Raw genomic sequence first — 21,104 nt, 5'->3', positions numbered from 1 at the left:
TGGTTTACTCCACCCTGCTGCGATACCAACAGGTTTCTGTTCCTTCTCAGAATAAATATGTTGAGAATTAAGTGTGCATTATATTTATTTACAAACATTAACTGACTTCTATATAATATGCCCAAATTCTATGTACAACAACTTGGGAAATTTGTTTATTGTCGATATCACGTGACTATATGACCTCTGATGTCATTGACATATAGGTTCCGAGATTTGTATAGTCATGTGACTGAATACAAATGGCCATACTCGGGTCAAATTTCAGCAACAACGTACTTTCTTATCGTCTGTCAGCGGATTAAAGACATGACAAATGCTATGCTCATGATTTTTGAAAAAAATAAATCATATTCCTATCAATTTCATGCAGGTATATCTCGATGAAAGGTCGTTCAAGTGTGCTGGGTCGGCAAGAAAGCGGCTACCCCATGCCGACACCAAATGGTGTCAGCGAATTCCAACTTTTCGATAGGGAATGCACTCTGACCCTACACCCCAACATAAATGTCCAGATATCAAAAAATGGGGTGGCAAGGGTCAGAGGAAACTCGGACTAAACTCTAATATGCTCTCGAAAATTAATGTTAGGCCCAGAGATCAGAACAGGTCTCTTTTTGCACCATATCCTGTGTTAAAGTGATAACGTCTTGCATGGAATTATTGGTTTTTATGTTTAAAAAAAACAAATCTTGCATATCGAGCATTATTTTAATTTTAAGACAATCAAGGGCACTACTTAGTATTTAGATTGCATTTTATCCTCTTGTACGCTCTTTACACATACAATGCTGTCGGACATTTTTGCACACCTAAATTTTCCGTCACTAGTATTGAAGCAAAACGCATACTGAATTTGACTGATTGACAAAAATAAAATACTGCAGTGCTTACCATTTGAAAAGAGGCAATTGTCACCAGAATATTCTGTTCAAAATAATATTAATTTTGGACACACAGGTTACCATCCCCATGTTTTCATGACTCACGATATTTTTTGTCGGCCAATTCTGTGCACAGCTTTGAAAAGATGTAATGCTTAGACATCGGGCTATAGAAATGAAATACATTACTTTGGACTGTTTCTGTCAGCAGTTCAGTCAAGGAATTAGGTCAGGTTTATAGCTAGTTTTACAAAATTCAATGTAACAATGCCAATAAATGGCAAGCGATATTAAGTAAACTAAACCGTTCTTGTAAATAAATTAGTGAAGTTCAACATTCTATGAAAAATAATCTATTATGTGGAAGAGAAACAACAATGAATAGGATCTAATGTGTTTACAACATCTTGTTTATTGGTGAAAATTACTAAAGAATTTAGAAACAGACTATACGCCGGGAAATTTCATGAGAATGCTGTTCTAGCGGCAAGCGGACATGTTGGATAGCAGACGATTTTGTACGTGTGGGACAACTAATTGCAAAATTGGAAACTTGGATTAAGATTAAATTTGTTACGGTATACATTTCTATCTTTTATGTAAGGTATTTATTTTATTGATTCTAATAGATACATTGTAAATAGGATTTTCTGGGTTACAGATTCAAGAAGGCCGTGGAGTGGGTCTTAATGTTGACATTTAGAAATCAAATTTTCATATGCATTTCGATTTGAAATGTGGGATATTTTTGTACACTTTATGAATATCACTTGTCTTAATTAAAGTATGATCGTTCTTTCTTGATACAGAATGGACTTTTGACAAAAAATAACACATGATCCAGTGTTTACAAAAATTATGTATAGTTGTGCAAAATTACCCAACACGCAGAATTGGCCGACATGGTGGTCATTTCCTGAATGAGCAACAGTTTAATAATTTTGTCAAGATTTTTTTTGAAACTTTTAGCTGATGCACTTTGCATGAAATAGAGTTTTGAATTAAGTTGGTCAGACTTGTATTCCAAACCGAAACATGAACTGTCAACATGTAGGAAGTAGTAACTGTAAAATAATAAAAAAATAATGTAGAGACAGTCATACATAACTTCAATCGGGGTATTATCGATCAATGTGTATTATCAGACAAATACAAATTAGAAAACTGTTTAAACACAGAGTAGTAACCTATAAATATATAATTTGTAAGATCCGACCTCATCATGTTCATGCATTATAAAAGGTGAAAAATGTATTTTGTACTAAAACGAGTGAATTTTGCAGCACTTTGTTATTCAAATAGTTAATTTCAAAACTGTATTATTGCATTCCTGGAGAAAAAAAATAAGCCTGACACAGCTTCTGAATCCGACATGGTATAGACCAATTCTCATTCTGTTTGAATGTTTACTCTGACGCCTGCATTGAAATTTGTTGGATTAGTTGATAAAACATATAGGGGTACACCTGAAGGGGGTATTATTGGACATTTGAAATACATTTAGCAGGTTATGAAGTACAACCAGTTGGATAATATTTTAAATAAATTAAGCTTGTAAAGAAGATAAAAACCACTTCAACTGATATTGTAGATGATTTAGTTGGTATTCCCACAAAAATGCATTGATAACATTTGTAATTAATTATTTAAGAATCAGATATGTAATACTCTACATTAACCCTCACCACTGACAATAAAAAATTTTCACCAACTTATTTCTTGTTATTGTTATTATTATTATTATTCGTATTTAAATATTTCATTTTAAAAAGTTTTAGCTGTTTCATGACATGTCATCAAGACTTACATAACAGTGTAATACACATTATTAAGACATAATAAAATGTTTATAACAATCCCATGCTTGATAATTTATGGACTAGTAATGTTAAGAAAAAGAATAGCTTGAAGCATAAATGATGTGATTTCTTTTATTGCATTTAGGTTATTGGAAAACAAAATAGTACCGGTACTCACATTTCTGGCAGTGTTGACATCAGCAATAACTGAATTTTTTAGTTACATAGTTCATTTAAACATTTTGAAACCCCGTTATGCAAATTTTATACAGGCTGTAACAATCATGATAAATATAACCAGAATTTTTAATATCTACATTGTCTTGTTTAATTTATTTCTTGTGCTTGATTAAATTACATATGTTAGGGTTTAAACATTTTAAAAAAAAACAACAAATAAATGTCAGAGAATACCCGGAGGTGTCCGATTTTACCCCGTGTTGAGCCTCTAGTTTGATTGACCCAGCATGATCACATGATACTTGTATGTTCAAAATAAATGCTGCAAAATAGCAGTTGAGGTAATTTGCTAACGTTAATTCCATTTGGTAAGAAAAACTTAAACAGATAATCCTTATTACTGCATTCCATTTAATATTTGTCCGATAATACCCCGATTGACATTATAATTTTATTGTTATAAAGGATATACAATTTATCAATTTAAAAAAAAACAAAAAACAAACAAACAGACAAATTATAGTTTTATATAGTGCATTGGTATTAAGGCCATTAGGATACAAAATATCTAACTTATGAATCCAGTAAGTTTCTTTTATGAGTCTATTCATGTCACCATGCACAATATATATTGGTATGCAAGAAAAATCAAATAGAGAGTGATTACTGGTGTTAAAGTGTGTTGAAATATTAGAGGAAAATTGAGGATCTCTATAACTTTTTATATGAAAGGGATGGTTATTCATTTTCTTAGAAACTTGTTGAAGTGTTTGTCCAACATATTGCATGCTACATTTTTTACAGGTTATCAAATCAATCACATTAGTTGATATGCAGTTAGTGTTATCACATAGAGAAAATACATCTTTTGCATTAGTGCTACTGAAAGAAGTACTTTCACTTATGTTTGCACATTGAGAGCACCGGTGTCTGTTAAATTTAGATGACGAAAATTGTCTTTTTTTAATTTCTGTCTGTTCAGTTCTAATTAGAAAATCTTGCAAATTCTTGGGTCTTCTATAAGCAAGAATTGGTTTATGTTTTGTAAAGTCATTTTACACTGGTTTTATTTGATAAATTTAGGAGACTCCAATGTTTATTAATTATAAGGCCTATATTAGGTAATGAAGGATTGTATTGTATTGTGAAAGTAACTATATTTTCTCTATTTTACATTTTTTTTGTGTTTAAAGCCTCATGTTGAGTAAGATTACGGGCTTTGTTCTGCACAGAATCAATTATATGCATATGATAATTTCTATTTTGGAAATATGTTTGTAATTTATTCAACGAATTTTGTAATTGACAATCATCTGAAATAATGCGTCTGTATCTTTTGGCCTGGCTATATGGTATATCATTTTTACATGACATGGGATGACATGAAGAATATTCAACATATTGGTGGATATTAGTTTCCTTGACGTGAATATTTGTAGAGATGGTGTTATCAATATTTTTTATAAAATTACATCTAAAAATGAAACATGCGTACTAGATGCAGTATAAGTAAATTTAATCATTAGGTGAAAATGTTCTAGGCGTTCAATGAATTTTTTGTTTTTCAATTGAATGGTTCCAGATCATAAATATGTCATCTAAAAATCTTAACCAAACAGATGGATTAAACTTTTTTTTTTGAAGAAAATCATTTTCTAAATTACCCATGAAAAGGGAAGCGTATGAAGGAGCCATAGGACTACCCTTTGCCATACCCATTATTTGGATGTAATTCGTATCATTAAATTGAAAATAATTATTTTCCAAGATAAGTTTTATTATTTTACAAATATCTCAACTAGATAGTGTGCTATTATTAGGATTGTTATCAAGAAAATATTTACACACTTCAATAACATCTGCATGCGGAATGTTGGTATGTAGTGATGTTACGTCTAATGATACCAGGATTGAGTTATCAGATAGGTGTGGAATAGACTTCAACTTTGTAATGAAAGTAGTAGTATCTTTAATGTATAATGGAAGTGATTTCATTAAAGGTTGTAAAACACTATCAGTAAATTTGGATAGGTTTTCATTATATGAATGAATGAAGTAGTAATGGTACTTCGTGATATCATTCTCAGGGCGCAAAAATGTTACACAGCAAATTTATATAAACATTTTGACTAAAATTGGCACACAATATGGCAAATAAATAACTTTTCAAACACTAGATAAGCAATTTTAATAGGACTGATCACCAGCTCACAAACTGGACTGCTACTTTGGCGATTTTCAGTGCCATCCTACATTGTTATAAATATGACTTAACCCTTCGCCATCTTGACAAAGTGTCATTAAGTATAGTCTCAATTTTTAATTTGGTTTTCAGTATTTGGAACATATATCATTGAAATTGAAACAATGCATAGTAACGCGCATTTTTCTTCTTCTTTTTTCACCCAGATTGTGATAATATTTTGGAGTAAATCAAAGCAATGTGAATCCTAATGCACAATCAGCGACAATTTGCTCCCATTACCGTACATATAAAAAAATTTGAATACATGTTTTATGTCTTTTTTAATTTACTTGTATAAATTCATTAATACCTTGCATATATTTAGTTTAGTGTATTATAAAAAAATATTTCCGTTTATTACATTTTTGCAAATTCCCATTTGTTGAGGAAAAAACTGTTGATCTCCAAAAAGTCTAAATTATTGACGGCCGATTATTTTTAGATTTCAATTTTTTAACAGCTCCTGGCATGTTATCTTAGGGTTTATGTGGGAGAAGAAAATGTAAGTATGTAATAATGAGACAATGATAAATCTATAAGAAGTTAATGTTATGCTTGAAAACGCGTTTTCCGAAATACCTTGCGCATAGCTACATACTGGTTCGCCACCAGTGTAGTCCTGCATGTAAGACCTCGATGCTGATATTTATGTTTTGGGCATCTGATGTGATCAGCCAGGTTTGTTACATCTGATCATTATTATACACAAATAAATATGACCTCAATGTTGAATAAGTTATCATGGCAACCATTAAAGAAAAACACTGACTGGAATAGTGATGAATACTTTTCTAAAAAGTCTTTTAAAAAAACCCACACTACAACTTAAACCAAAATGAACCAGTAGAAATCAGCATGAATATACTTGTATTATATGAATTTGTAGTTACAAAATTATCTTTTCTCCAAAACAACCAAAGATTGGAAGTTGTTACCACAGATATTAATCATAGCTGCCAAATCTTCAGAAAACCAAATTAAGAACGTTTCAAAATTAGTATGGAAACAGTTTTAAGGAAACAAAGTCATGATGTTGTGAGATAATTGCATTTTTCTAGATACAGATCAAATGAAGTAAGATACAAATGAAGCTTACCTTGTACTGCCAACTGGAAATATTTTCAAATCTGCTTATTCACCATTGTGCAGGATTGAAATAATTTTATAATTTTATTGCCAGACAAATTGCAATTACTTATATATATATATATATATATATATATATATATATATATATATATATATATATATATATATATATATATTTTGTACGAGTATGTTAATGCGTTTGTTAGTTTTATGTAGAATTTACCTATATTATGTATATACTAAACAGAGAAACTTGGTCAAATATGATTTAATTTGATGTAACATCATCAGGGTTCACCACAGGTTTATACCCTTGGGTTTAAATGCTTTTAAATTCGACGGATTTCTGATGCGAAGAAATTCCAAATTATGTACGTTGATTTGGTCAGGGGCATCAGTCTTAGTTGCACCTGGCCAGGTAATTTCATACAGAGGCTGTACAATCTGTAACCAGTGATCAGCATTTGTTAGATTACTGTTCACGCCTTGTCGGCCAATATTATCACACCTTTGTAAAATCAGTACGAACTGGGCAGGGCTAGGGGGTCACTGATGTCACACTTATGTGTGAATTACTGGATTAAGGTTTGAGATTATCTATAACGATTATGACAGAGGAAGATGAACTGTTTATGACTTGACTGGATTTGTTTGATTTCCCTTAAATTTATAATCAGTTAGACAAAACTGGAAAATATGGCAGCTGGCATTTGACTTTGGGTGGTGAAAAGATGAAACCTACTTTTTACTTTTCTTTATTTAATTTAAGAATAGCATGTTAATTTTTCCCTGAATTCATAATGTATCATTTCATTTATGCAAATTATTAACACTGAATTGACTGATGCCACCATAATGGAATATATTATCACCATCTCTTTGATTCTTTGTTCAGTATGCCATTAACTTCAATTGAAGACAATAATAGTGAGATATAACCATAAATTTGCATGGCTTGTTTCATTAATGATGCTTTAATTGAACATCATATTATTGCTTCTGTTTAATTCTTTGATCAGTGCTCCCTTAATTAATTTCATTGCAAACAATAACAGAAAGATCACCTGAGCATCATTGTTGCTATAATTAAAGCACTTTTGTTGTCATATTCTGAATTTGTTACCATTTGCAGCACAAAATATAATGCTGACTTTAAGATGGCAGCCATGTGGATGCTAGAATAAAACCAATATTGTCAGGGAAGTTGACATTTTAGGCAGTGGGGTTCCTGATCATGATGACTAGATCAAAATGAACTGGTATATGATAATTAGTTAAATGTCTTTTTAAATATAATTTGGATAGTGACGATGATGGTTTCAAGTTACTGGACATTTTAAGAATGTCACTGATCATATACCAATGTTGGATGTGTTATAAAATTTTACTGCATTCCTGGAAATGGACCCGAATAAAATCAATGAAACTAGTATGTTTACATTATAAATTCTTATGGAATAAAAATACTGAAAAAAACTGATAGCTGTGTAAACTTTCCAGTAATTATCTATTCTCGTTACTTGCCAATTCACATGCAAGTAAATTTAATGATACAGTATATTGTAATAACACTCCTTATGGATTTTTAATATTTTTTTTCACTGTCTTAAATGGCCTAAAATTCCCCACATTTCATACAATACCACATAGTGAATAAAATGAATTTTGCAGATGGCAAAATTGTACTGAAGGCAAATGATACAAAAAAAATGTAAACTGTGCTTTTATTTTACTTAACATTCAGCTGAATTTTTGGCATCTGAACATTTTCAGTGCAAAAATATATATACTGTATCTTTAAAGAAAATTGTATGCTTTTTAAAATGGTTTACACATTGGAGAAAAGCAATTTAAAAAGCTTGGCCTGTAAAACCATATTGACAAATGTCACTTTTCTCATTTGCTGACTGTCGGATTGGACTTCATTATTGAAATAGTTAATATTTGCAAAATTTTCTAAGGTTAGATAGCCATAAAATAAGTTGGTTTACTGGTTTGATATTTTACTAAGAAGGTAAATTTTATTTTTATGTTTCTCATTAATAACTATACAGTTCCACTACTTACTTAGGGGCTCTCCATTACGGATCACTGCCATCTCACCTCTGTCTGCGTGGGTTTGAGTATCAGATTCGGCTAATGTGGGTATGTGAGAAAGCTTGCCAGTAGCTTCTCATGGTTTGGTGGTTCTTTCCGGGTTCTTCCTCCACCATTAATACTGGCCACCATGTATAGCCTATCGTGTGCTGAAAAATGGCATTAAACCCCACAACAACAATAACTTACTTAGAGGCCACAAGTGGCCAAGTGGTCTAAAGCACTCGCCATTCTGGATCAATGCCATCTCATCTCTGTCTGAGTAGGTTCGAGTCTCAGGCTCGGTCAATGTGGGTATGTGAGAAAGCCTGCCAGTAGCTTCTCATGGGTCATTGGTTCTTCCCAGGGTTTTCCAGGATTCTTCCACCACGAGTTATACTGGCCACCATGTATAGCCTATCTTGTGCTGAAAAATGGCGTTAAACACTTCAAAAACAACTGCTTATTTGGTAAACAGGATTTGAATGAGAAATCATTGTTTTAAAAAATATAGAGATGATGGGTCATTTCTATTATTTTCTTTTCTGATTTAAAAGCTAACAACCATGATCGCATGCAATAATTGATTTGACATTTCATCTATTTGTCATTATTTTTTCGATTGAAACTGTATCGTAAACTCATTTCTATTTTTAGGTTATTTTTTTCAGCTTATTTGTATGTTTCATGTGGTTATTTTGCGTGATAATTCACTTATTTTTATAATGTTTGTGAGACATTTTCATGTGTTTTATGTTGTCTGTATGCAAGCTGTTAGTATGCCCCTGTGTGGTACCTTGACAATGTAAAGCACTTAGAACCTTTTAAAAAATTAAATGCTCTATTAAGTCACTATTATTGCTATTATTATTATTTCTTCCCTTGAAGGATGCCTGGGGCATAGGTAGGAATTCCTGCTCTTGCATATATTACCTATTCTCCTAATGCTAATGTGATTGGGGAACATATTTAAAGGAGAAAGCAAATTGTCAGTGAATATTGTTTTTCTTAGAACACTTACCCAAGTACATTATTTAAAAATCATCCCAACCTCCTAGCCATGTGAACATTATAGCTGATATTTTACTAAGCTTAAAACTAGTGACACCTGGCAGAAGAAAGTGGAGGTAATGAGCAGGAGTTACTGCCCTTCATCTATGTGCTGTAGACAGAAAAGATGTTTTTTACTTTTTGGGAGGGCATGATTTTGGAAATGGCAAGCTTATTTTCCTAACAATAATGCGATTAAGTAAGTAGATGTACAGAAACAGTGTTTATTTACAAATTTGCTTTTCTTTTACAAGTCAATCATATCGCTGATAATGTCCAATGCAACATTCTGTTTGCCAGTGTCTTTTATCATGAACTGTCGACTATTCCAAACTACTTCAAGGGGAGCTACAGTAGTGCAGTTGGTAGAGAAACTTGTAATTCATGAGTTTCTGGTTTGGCACCCACTAAAGACAGACTGGAATGGCTGCCTCGGTGTTTCCTTGCAAAAGGCACTTAGCTCCCATTTCCTTGGCATAATATAGCCAATCATGTGCACAAAAAGCCATTAAATACAAGTCAAGCAACTGGCCAACATACTTAAAGAAGATCTTCAACTCACTAGTCAGCTGGTTTGATAAGCAGCTTATGGGTTTTTGTGCCAGTAAGTTATACTTTCTTCTAGGTACCCAATTAAGACATAGCAGCTATGTGAACCAAGGATCCTAAGGTAAGGGACACTGTACCCCACAAGGTAAGGGACACTCTACCTCACCAAGGATCCTAAGGTAAGGGACACTGTACCCCACCATCCAGATACGCACCAAGGATCCTAAGGTAAGGGACAATGTACCCCACCATCCAGATATGCACCAAGGATCCTAAGGTAAGGGACACTGTACCCCACCATCCACATATGAGAGAGAGTCAACATTTTAAAGGAACAAAGGAACTCTACATAATGCACAAATAGTGTTTAAAAAAAATTGATAATTGCTTAAATGTTTACTATTAACATTGTTTTCTGCGCTGTACAATAAAAATTTCTTGGACACTTACATTGTTATAATGTTTTATCATATTATCAAATAACTTGTGAAAACATTAAGATGTGAATATCTGGCTGACCTGAACTGTTGTTTGACTTAGTGTTGACTCAATACATTTATTATAATAAATACCCAGTTTGTTTTCATTTTTTTCTTTTCTTTCAAATTAATAAATAGTTAATTAATTGACAAATTGTGTACTTGCATAAATGTTGTCTCATTAGTCATTACTTCAACCTAAAAATAAAATTGAATCTTCCTTGTTGTAGATGTAAATTTATCTTTGAAAATATGTTACATTTACACTAGCACTGTCAAAGACTTTACAGTGCAACTTGGCTGACTACCACATATCTTGAATGTTTTCATTGCCAGATGAATTGTTTTAAAATGGCTATTTGTTGCCATCTTGAAGCCTTTATCTCCTTTAGCCACTTTGACCATTGATAGGGCCAACATAGACATGGATGGACAGCCACTAATGAAATGCTTTACATGTGTTCTTAGATTCCATGCTAATAAAAGCGTGCACTTTGGGCGGGGGGGGGGGGGGGGGGGGGCACATAGTGTCAAGATTTTTGGGGGACCAGTGAACATTTTTGTCCTGGAAACCTATGATCCTGCTCTCAGTGTGCAACATTGTGTCAGGCATGGTACAGAATCCATCAATTGCTCCTGTGTGACATCAGAAGAAATCCATACCTTTTAGTTTTTCTCTGTCTACAGCCTATCTTGGAAATCTCTCATTGATAACTGACAATGACAGCCAGTAAAATCTTGTGACTATTAGACATGTTTTTGAAAATTATAATCAGGTACTTAAAAAATTGCATTAAGCCGATCACAACAATAAACTCATAAAATTAACTAGATGACATGCTAAGTCCCATTTTAAAGTCCATCACAAAAACAATAAAGCCGTAAAATTAACTAGATCACGTACCAAGTCCCATATTAAAGTTATCACAACAACAATAAACCCATTAACTAAATCACATACTAAGTCCCATATTAAAGTACATCGCTATACTGGTGCTGTTATCGCAAGTTTACTGGAACTTTGTGCAAATGGAATAAAGACTCTCATGATCTGATCCACCCAGCACAAAGAAGACTTTGAAGACAAACTAAGAAAGTTTTATAAGGACACTTAAACTTATTTTATTAATTTTTAATGTCACGGATTTTACATTGGCACAGTGTCATCAAGGCCCTGTCTATGATCTCATTAAAGTTGTGTTCACCCAAACCAATGCTATAAAGCAGCTTAGGAAAAAAAGATAGTCATATGCCCCACTAAAACTGATTGTTTTGGTTCCCTTTTGTTTCAGATGGGAAAAACCAAGCAAGTACAGATACAGTCCAAGTCCTCGGGACATCAAAGAGCTGCATTCAAAAGAGTACAGCAGGTTGGCAGTGTTCTACGAGTATTTTAGAGCCAACACCAGCAAACCTATACCCATATCCCTCAGCCCTTTTTTTTCTCTTTTTCATGTTCCACCATGAAAGTGTAGAGGCATTTGTCCATCCATCTGTGCATCCATTGCACTTTGGTTACAGTTTGTATTTAGGTTATTTCATGCAATGTTCCATGAACACATTTCTATCAATGACTAGAAAAATTTGTGTTGGCCTTTCATTCGGTTTTCATTAGCACAGAAAAATTGGATTTGATTTTATCATTTGTTGGCAGTGAGATTGGCGGCATCCCTTTTATTGAAGTAAGACATATAAAAGGTTAATTAATAAGCACTTAATTAATTTACAAGTAGCCAGTTTCCAAACCTGCTAAATCATGTGAAATTCATACTTACACTCTCTATGGAATCATAATGTCAAAGTTCATACTTACACTCTCAAGGGAACCATAATGTCAAAATTCATACTTATACTCTCAATGGAATCATAATGTCAAATTTCATGATTACACTCTCAAGGGAATCATAATGTCAAAATTCATACTTACACTCTCAAGGGAATCAGTGTCAAAATTCATACTTACACTCTCAGTGGAATCATAATGTCAAAGATCATGATTACACTCTCAAGGAATCGGTGTCAAAATTCATACTTACACTCTCAGTGGAATCATGTCAAATTTCATACTTACACTCTCAATAGAATCATAATGTCAAAATTCATACTTAAACTCTCAAGGGAATTATAATGTCAAAATTCATACTTACACTCTCAATGGAATCATAATGTCAAAATTCATACTTACACTCTCAAGGGAATCAATGTCAAAATTCAAACTTACACTCTCAAGGGAATCATAATGTCAAAATTCATACTTTCACTCTCAAGGGAATCATAATGTCAAAATTCATACTTACACTCTCAAGGGAATCGATGTCAAAATTCATGCTTATACTCTCAAGGGAATCGTAATGTCAAAATTCATACTTACACTCTCAAGGGAATTATAATGTCAAAATTCATACTTACACTCTCAATGGAATCATAATGTCAAAATTCATACTTACACTCTCAAGGGAATCAATGTCAAAATTCAAACTTACACTCTCAAGGGAATCATAATGTCAAAATTCATACTTTCACTGTCAAGGGAATCATAATGTCAAAATTCATACTTTCACTCTCAAGGGAATCGATGTCAAAATTCATACTTACACTCTCAAGGGAATCATAATGTCAAAATTCATACTTACACTCTCAAGGGAATCAATGTCAAAATTCATACTTACACTCTCAAGGGAATCATAGTGTCAAAATTCATACTTACACTCAATGGAATCATAATGTCAAAGTTCATGATTACACTCTCAAGGGAATCGGTGTCAAAATTCATACTTACACTCTCAGTGGAATCATGTCAAATTTCATACTTACACTCTCAATAGAATCATAATAATAAAATTCATACTTAAACTCTCAAGGGAATTATAATGTCAAAATTCATACTTACACTCTCAATGGAATCATAATGTCAAAATTCATACTTACACTCTCAAGGGAATCAATGTCAAAATTCAAACTTACACTCTCAAGGGAATCATAATGTCAAAATTCATACTTACACTCTCAAGGGAATCGATGTTAAAATTCATACTTACACTCTCAATGGAATCATAATGTCAAAATTCATACTTACACTCTCAAGGGAATCAATGTCAGAATTCATACTTACACTCTCAAGGGAATCAGTGTTAAAATTTATACTTACACTCTCAAGGGAATCAATGTCAAAATTCCAACTTACACTCTCAAGGGAATCATAATGTCAAAATTCATATTTTCACTCTCAAGGGAATCATAATGTCAAAATTCATACTTGCACTCTCAAGGGAATCGATGTCAAAATTCATACTTACACTCTCAAGGGAATCATAATGTCAAAATTCATACTTACACTCTCAAGGGAATCAATGTCAAAATTCATACTTACACTCTCAAGGGAATCATAGTGTCAAAATTCATACTTACACTCAATGGAATCATAATGTCAAAGTTCATGATTACACTCTCAAGGGAATCGGTGTCAAAATTCATACTTACACTCTCAGTGGAATCATGTCAAATTTCATACTTACACTCTCAATAGAATCATAATGTCAAAATTCATACTTAAACTCTCAAGGGAATTAAAATGTCAAAATTCATACTTACACTCTCAATGGAATCATGATGTCAAAATTCATACTTACACTCTCAAGGGAATCAATGTCAAAATTCAAACTTACACTCTCAAGGGAATCATAATGTCAAAATTCATACTTACACTCTCAAGGGAATCGATGTTAAAATTCATACTTACACTCTCAATGGAATCATAATGTCAAAATTCATACTTACACTCTCAAGGGAATCAATGTCAGAATTCATACTTACACTCTCAAGGGAATCAGTGTCAAAATTTATACTTACTCTCTCAAGGGAATCATAATGTCAAAATTCGGAAAAGTCCTGTTGCTCACAACATTGCCAGACATAGGATATGAGGTTATCTTCAAGTAAACAGAACCATTACTTTTTAATTAACACATTCAAATTAAACTGATGATTCATTTCTGTAATTTTGATTGTAAAAATCATGTCAGAGAGAATTGATTATCCACACATTTAATTGAACAGGTAATCTTGAGTTTATGCCCTTGTTTAGCTATAACCCTTCAGCGCTAAAGGAATGTTTTTGGTCACACTGAATTAAAGACAGAAAAAGAATAACATATATTCATTATGTTTTAGTCTAATGCCTCAAAATATTTAGTCAAGACCCCATAAATGCAGTGAATGTAACCTTTTGGGCAATGGTAGTGGTGTCAATAAATACCAACATATGCAAAGACAAAAAATGGATTCAGCAGTTTTATGAACATTGACAAATATTCAGATCTTATCAGAATATATTCAATGAATATACAAATATTCAGCTTTTAAAAAATGGTGCCCCTTGAACATCCATTATAGCTTCCATGCAGATTGTGATATCACTACTCCTAAACAAATGGTTATATCGGCGTAGGCTTTTTTTACTAAAGATTAGTTGATTCTAATGAAAATGGTTATATCGGCATAGGCTTATTTTACTAAAAGACTAGTTGATTCTAATGAAAATGGTTATATCGGCATAGGCTTTTTTTGCTAAAGACTAGTTGATTCTAATGAAAATGGTTCTGATTTGATGCCCAAAATTCCACTAATTCACCCATCTGAAAAATCCTGCCTATCAACACACAGCTTTCACACAAAGACTTATTATAATGTCTAATGAATCCTAAATGAATATGTGTAATGAATCTTGAATGAATATTTGCTGATCTGTTATCCAGTATAACTGACATGTTGACATCTTGCAGCTCTTATTACTTCTCCTGAAAGATTGGTCACATTGACATAGCATTTTCTCTTGAAGACTTCATGTGATGTCTAGTTGGTCCTGAATGTATGGTCACATTGACATAGCATTTTCTCTTGAAGACTTCATGTGATGTCTAGTTGGTCCTGAATGTATGGTCACATTGACATAGCATTTTCTCTTGAAGACTTCATGTGATGTCTAGTTGGTCCTGAATGTATGGTCACATTGACATAGCATTTTCTCTTGAAGACTTCATGTGATGTCTAGTTGGTCCTGAATGTATGGTCACATTGACATAGCATTTTCTCTTGAAGACTTCATGTGATGTCTAGTTGGTCCTGAATGTATGGTCACATTGACATAGCATTTTCTCTTGAAGACTTCATGTGATGTCTAGTTGGTCCTGAATGTATGGTCACATTGACATAGCATTTTCTCTTGAAGACTTCATGTGATGTCTAGTTGGTCCTGAATGTATGATCATGCTGGCATTGCGTTTTCTCTTGAAGACTTCATGTGATGTCTAGTTGGTCCTGAATGTATGATCATGCTGGCATAGCATTTTCTCTTGGAGACTTCATGTGATGTATAGTTGATCCTGAATAAAAATAGTGCCTTCTGATATGACCACCAAGGTGGCCTTGTTGAAAATTTTGTGATTGCTAATCCTCTCGAGCAGATGGGCATATTGACATGGTTTTCATTTTTTTTAAATCTTATGATTTCCAGTTTGTCATAAATAAAATAACTTTAATCAGACCTCCAATTTTTTAACTGTAGTGGCCATCTTGAAAATCTTATTGCAGCTTCTGAATTAGACTCGTCATTACACGGGGTTTTCACTGGAAGACTTCTGATCTGTAGCTGGTGCTAAATTAAAATGGTGCTGATCAGACATACAATATCATCACCATGGTAACCATTAAAAAAATCTTTTATAAGCTACTTCTTAACAGATGGTCATATAGACATGTGTTATGTATATTTAATTTATATTTTGGTCTTCATTTTTGCCTACCTGACATTTGTAATCATTGTGATTGAGGGTTTTGAATGGAGTTTTGCCTATCTGAGTTTTGTCATGCTTTTAAGTAGTAAACAAAATATTTAGTTAAATAGTGGAAGTTTCCATTGGAAAGTTTGGTTTTTCAGGAAATCTATTGCATTGTAGTCAATGGGCATTTATGTATAAAGGGGACTTAGTAAACAATTATTAATTCCTGTTTCATATCAGTCTTTGGAAATCTATGATCAGAGTTTGCAGTTGTGTTCAGATTTAACAGGAATTATCTAAATTCTTCATTGGAATTACAAAGTGCTGATTGACATTTGGACATAGTTGTTCTGGATTGTATCATTGTGATACATCAGGACATTCAAAACTATAGGAATTCATTCGTAACTTTTTATACTTTTGCACATGTAATAGGACACTTCACATTATTTGGAATTTAATTCATAATACATTGTATCTTAGAGAAATAAATTTTTGGTTGACTTTACTAAACTTGATGGTTTCACGTTCTTTTACATAGTTTAAGAAATAGTCCTAAAACATTTCTTTAAATAAATGACTTTCTTCACTATACTAATATTTTAAGAAAAATAATGATTCTCTTTTGCAGTAAGTTCATATATTACCCTTAAAATGCTAGTCACGACATTAGTCTCACTGTTGGTCGCAGGCACGTAGTGCTTGTTGCGACTTCAGTCGTTTTCCAGGTAGGCAACCATGTACACGTCCTATTACTTCAACTTGCCATGATTGCTTGTAAAACTATATTTTATTGGTTTATAGAGGCCCAGAACAAGCATTCCGTTGTACTTTATTAAGCATTTAGCAAAGAAGTTTTACAAATACTTGCTTCTGAGCACTTTGTACCTGGAAAACATAAAAATGGCTGACGTTGAATACAATGGTAATTTCTTGCAACAAATAGTGGCTTCTGATAGTGGTGTTGACAATGATTTTGAAGCATTTGAGGAGGATGAAATTATTGGAGCTGGTGAAGTGTTGATGGAAATACCCATGAGTGATTTTGAGCCATTAATTTACGTGGAAGTGGAGTCTGATGTACATGCTGGCTGGACAAGAAAAGATGGCATGCCTGTCATCCACCCCCCACCCCCCCATTCACTGGTACTTCAAAATTAAATGATGAGATGGCGAATACTGAACCTATGGACTATTTAAGACATTTTTATTGACAAGTTGTTGCAGCTGAGAGTAGAAAAATCCACTCAATGATTGAAACAAATTAAGCATTTGCTGAGGTTTATTCACCAGATATAAACCTCAGTTTTGATGAGGCTACCTGCCCTTGGAAAGGTCGTCTGAAATTTCAAGCTAATAACCCTGCCAAACCTAACAAGTCCGGCATAAAGCTATTCAAGGTGTTTGAGGCAAGCCATGGATATTGTATTGGCTACCACATTTATGCTGGTGAAACAGGTGGAGACCTTGACAATTATTGTGAAGGACTTGAACTAAACACTGATGAGCTGAGTAAAACAACAAAAATTGTGATTGGTTTGCTTTGCAAGTGTAGTTTTTTTAATAAAGGACACGGAGTATATATGGACAACTATTATTCATCACCTGAACTTTTTAACGAACTTGAGTTGCAAAATACCTCTGCATGTGGAACCTTGTGAACAAATAGAGTAGGTGTTGCAGAGGCAATGAAGGTTAAAAAAAAAACTTAACTAGGGTGAGTGTATTTTTTGCAGAAAGGACAGTTTGATACTGGTGAAATAGCATGACAAACGAGATGTAAATAGGATCTCCAGTTTTCATGAAGCTATGGTAGCAGTGCTCAAATTTTGCAGCAAACGCACCTGTAATGAAACCCACGTGTATTGTATTATGTCAAAAACATGGAAGGGGTAGATTTAAGTGACCAATTTAACCAATACAATCCTGTAGTAAGGAAATCCAAGAAATGGTTGGGAAAACTATATTTTCATCTACGCCTATCAGTTGTACCTGACATTCTCACCTGTGCAGAAGAAACTAAGTCACCATGATTTCCATGTTTCATTAGTTTAGTCATTGGTTCAGGAAGCAGGAGCTGTGTCTGAACCTACTAGGAGAGGAAAAAAATTTGCTGGCGAGCAACCGGAACACCTCTTTGGGAGGCATTTCCCTGAATTTATTCTAGCAACATCTGGAGCTAAACGAGCACACCCTGCACGTGATTGTGTTGCTTGTAATAAGAGAAGAAAGGACCGTGATAGATTCAGAAGAAAGCAAACATCTTTCAGATGTGAGATATGCCAAGTGGCACTTTGTGTACGTGATTGTTTCAGGTTATTCCACACACGTGTAAATTACAAAAAGGTGAATGTAGTAGTTCAGATGAGTTAGAATAACACCTGAACAGGTAATAAACACAATATGTGACTGTAAGCTCACAAGTGGACATGAGATAATGCAAATATATTAGAATAAATAACAAGTGAAAATTTTTCGTGTAACATTTAGTACTGACTCTGGGGGTCTAAACTTACCTTTGACATTCATGGAGTAGATGTTTACAAAACTTACCTTTTCTTTACCTGTGATTTTTACAAGTTAGATATAAGATTGCGACACATAACATGTACATTTACATGGTTGAACTACTAAAGAATATAATATTTCTTTCATATATTTGAATGTTTCCATTAAAAAACAAACAAAAATACAGATGAAATACAATCATAACTTGTCATTTTACCTGTATTTGCACCTGTACATGCAAATATGTTAAACTTACACATGTGTCTTGATGCTAATCTTAAAGTTTAGATATCCACCATCATTTTTCATATAATAATAATAACAATAATGAGGACTTTTTATAGCGCCTAATCTTTAGAAGCTCTAAGCACTTTACAACATTAGAAAACACCTATAAGATAAAAAACGTATAATGATATGATTACAAAAACAAACACCATGAAATTAGAAAACATTAAAAAAACAGGCTGAGAATATTTAAGGTAGGAAACATTATTAGGTCTTTAAGTTTGTTCTTGCAGTCGAAATAAGTGAGTTTTGAGAGCACTCTTGAATGTGATCACTGTGTCTTTGTGTCTAAGTTAAGTGGGCAATTCATTCCACATTGCTGGGCCCAGGTATGCAAAAGAACACTGTCCATATGACTTTGTTTTTATAGTGGGAATAATGAGTATACGATTGTCAGAGGAGGAGCGTAAGTATCTTGCTGGTGTGTACACATGGGTGAGGTCGGATAAGTATCTTGGACTAGAGTCCGACTGAAACGTAGCACAGAGAACAAATTTTGTGTTTGATTCTGGATCAGATGGATAGCCAGCGTAGGGTACAGAGCAGCGGGGAGGTGTGCTCTGATCATGGTACTCTAAGTATGATCCAAGCAGCTGTGTTTTGAAGTTTCTGGAGCAGATATTGAGATGAACCAGACAGAATTGAGTTACAATAGTCCAGTCTTGAAAGTACTAATGAACACACGAGTGTTTTAGTGACATCAACCGAAACATTTGCAAATGGAGCTGATGTGTCTCAGCTCAAGATATGCAGCGTTGCGTATGTTCATGACATGTTGGTGCAGTGTGAGAGTACTGTCCAGAGTAACACCTAGGTTTCGTACTGACTGTGAATTTAATGTTGGTGTTGCTGTTATTTATTGTTTGAGGTAAAGGATGTGAATGAGAAAGTGTTTGTGTTGTAATCAGAAGGGCCTCAGTTTTATCATCATTCATCTGCAGCTTGTTACATGTCATCCATGATTTCACATCAGAAATGCACCTCTCTACACCTTGGATGGTAGCATCAACTTCAGTTGGGTGGCTAGATTGTATATTTGGGTGTCATCAGTGTACAATTGGTGAGACACTGGATGATGATCTATGACACTTGAGAGCGACTGAATGTACAGAATGAAGAGAACAGGTCCAAGAACAGACCCCTGTGGAACACCACAATATAGATCAACTGGGCTGGAGTGTATTCCATTTGCAGATAAAATTTGTGTCCTGTTGACCAAGTAGGACTTGAACCACAGTAAGGCTGTATCATGAATGCCAAATACATGCTGGAGACGGTGAAGTGATATATCATGGTCTGTTGTGTCAAATGCTGCAGACAAATCAAGGAGGGTGAGGACTGTAATCTTTCTGCTATCCAACGCAGAGAGAATGGCATTAACTACTTTCAGAAGAGTAGTTTCATTACTGTGGCAAGGGCCATATGCAAATTGTACATTGCTAAAAAGACTGTTTGAATTTAGATGAGATACAAGCTTGGATAGAACAACCTTTTCTAGGGTTTGTGTATCTATTGTGTATTTATTGAAATACTTGCAATTTAAAAACTGCAGTTTTCTTCCTTTTTTTCCCGAACAATTTAGCTTAGAGGGATCTTGTACTGCAAAACAATATAGCATTTTAAGGGTTAAAATTAACCTCTGCAAGGCTCCTCAATTGTGCCTTGGCATCCCTAATGAAAATGATTATGACAACTTCAGAACAGATGGTCATATAGACAGGAGGTTTCCACTAAAACAAATTAGCCATTTGTAGCTGCTTTTAATTGAAAATGGCACTCATCTGACCTCCAACATGGCACCATAGTGGCCATCTTGAAACTCTTATCACTTCTTTTAAATAAATGATGGCATTGACTTGGGGTTTTCACTAAACACTTTGCAATTTTGAATGACAGTGATGTATTACATTCAATTAGGAACGCTTCAGCACATGAACTGTGCGGTCATTGGTAATATTTTTTAAAGCCTACCTCTGTTTCTGGAGCAACACACTTCATATTTGAAACATGCCTCATGGATGATATAGAACAAATGTACATTTTGAAGAGAGACTCTGTAGATGAGACACATGCTTGAGAAAAAAAGATTTGTTACATTAAACCAGATATACAGTTGAATTGTGCTTCACTAGAAAAAAAATTATTCTTGCTAAACGTTTGTGGAATATTAATGTAAACTT

The 21,104-nt window shown here is 33.7% G+C and overlaps 1 protein-coding gene across 3 annotated transcripts in view; it reads left to right on the top strand.

Annotated features, from left to right (window-relative positions):
- The window catches only part of LOC149799334 (DNA-dependent ATPase/E3 ubiquitin-protein ligase HLTF-like), a 111,141-nt gene that overhangs the window by 1,599 nt on the left and 88,438 nt on the right, over positions 1-21,104 (top strand). For 2 of the 3 annotated variants that reach the window (XM_089958660.1, XM_089958662.1), the window contains exon 2: positions 11,644-11,721. In XM_089958660.1, coding sequence (XP_089814786.1) covers positions 11,644-11,721 — 78 coding nt within the window. Of the gene's footprint in view, positions 1-9,948; positions 10,150-11,643; positions 11,722-21,104 lie in introns of all 3 variants that reach the window. The other variant, XM_089958659.1, reaches the window with a different exon arrangement.

The sequence above is a fragment of the Sinohyriopsis cumingii genome, chromosome 5 (genome assembly GCF_028554795.1).
Source record: "Sinohyriopsis cumingii isolate HCF-2022 chromosome 5, ASM2855479v2, whole genome shotgun sequence".
Lineage (NCBI taxonomy): Eukaryota > Metazoa > Mollusca > Bivalvia > Unionida > Unionidae > Sinohyriopsis > Sinohyriopsis cumingii.
Note: the sequence above shows the minus strand (reverse complement) of the source record. Positions and strands in the feature narration are given on the sequence as shown.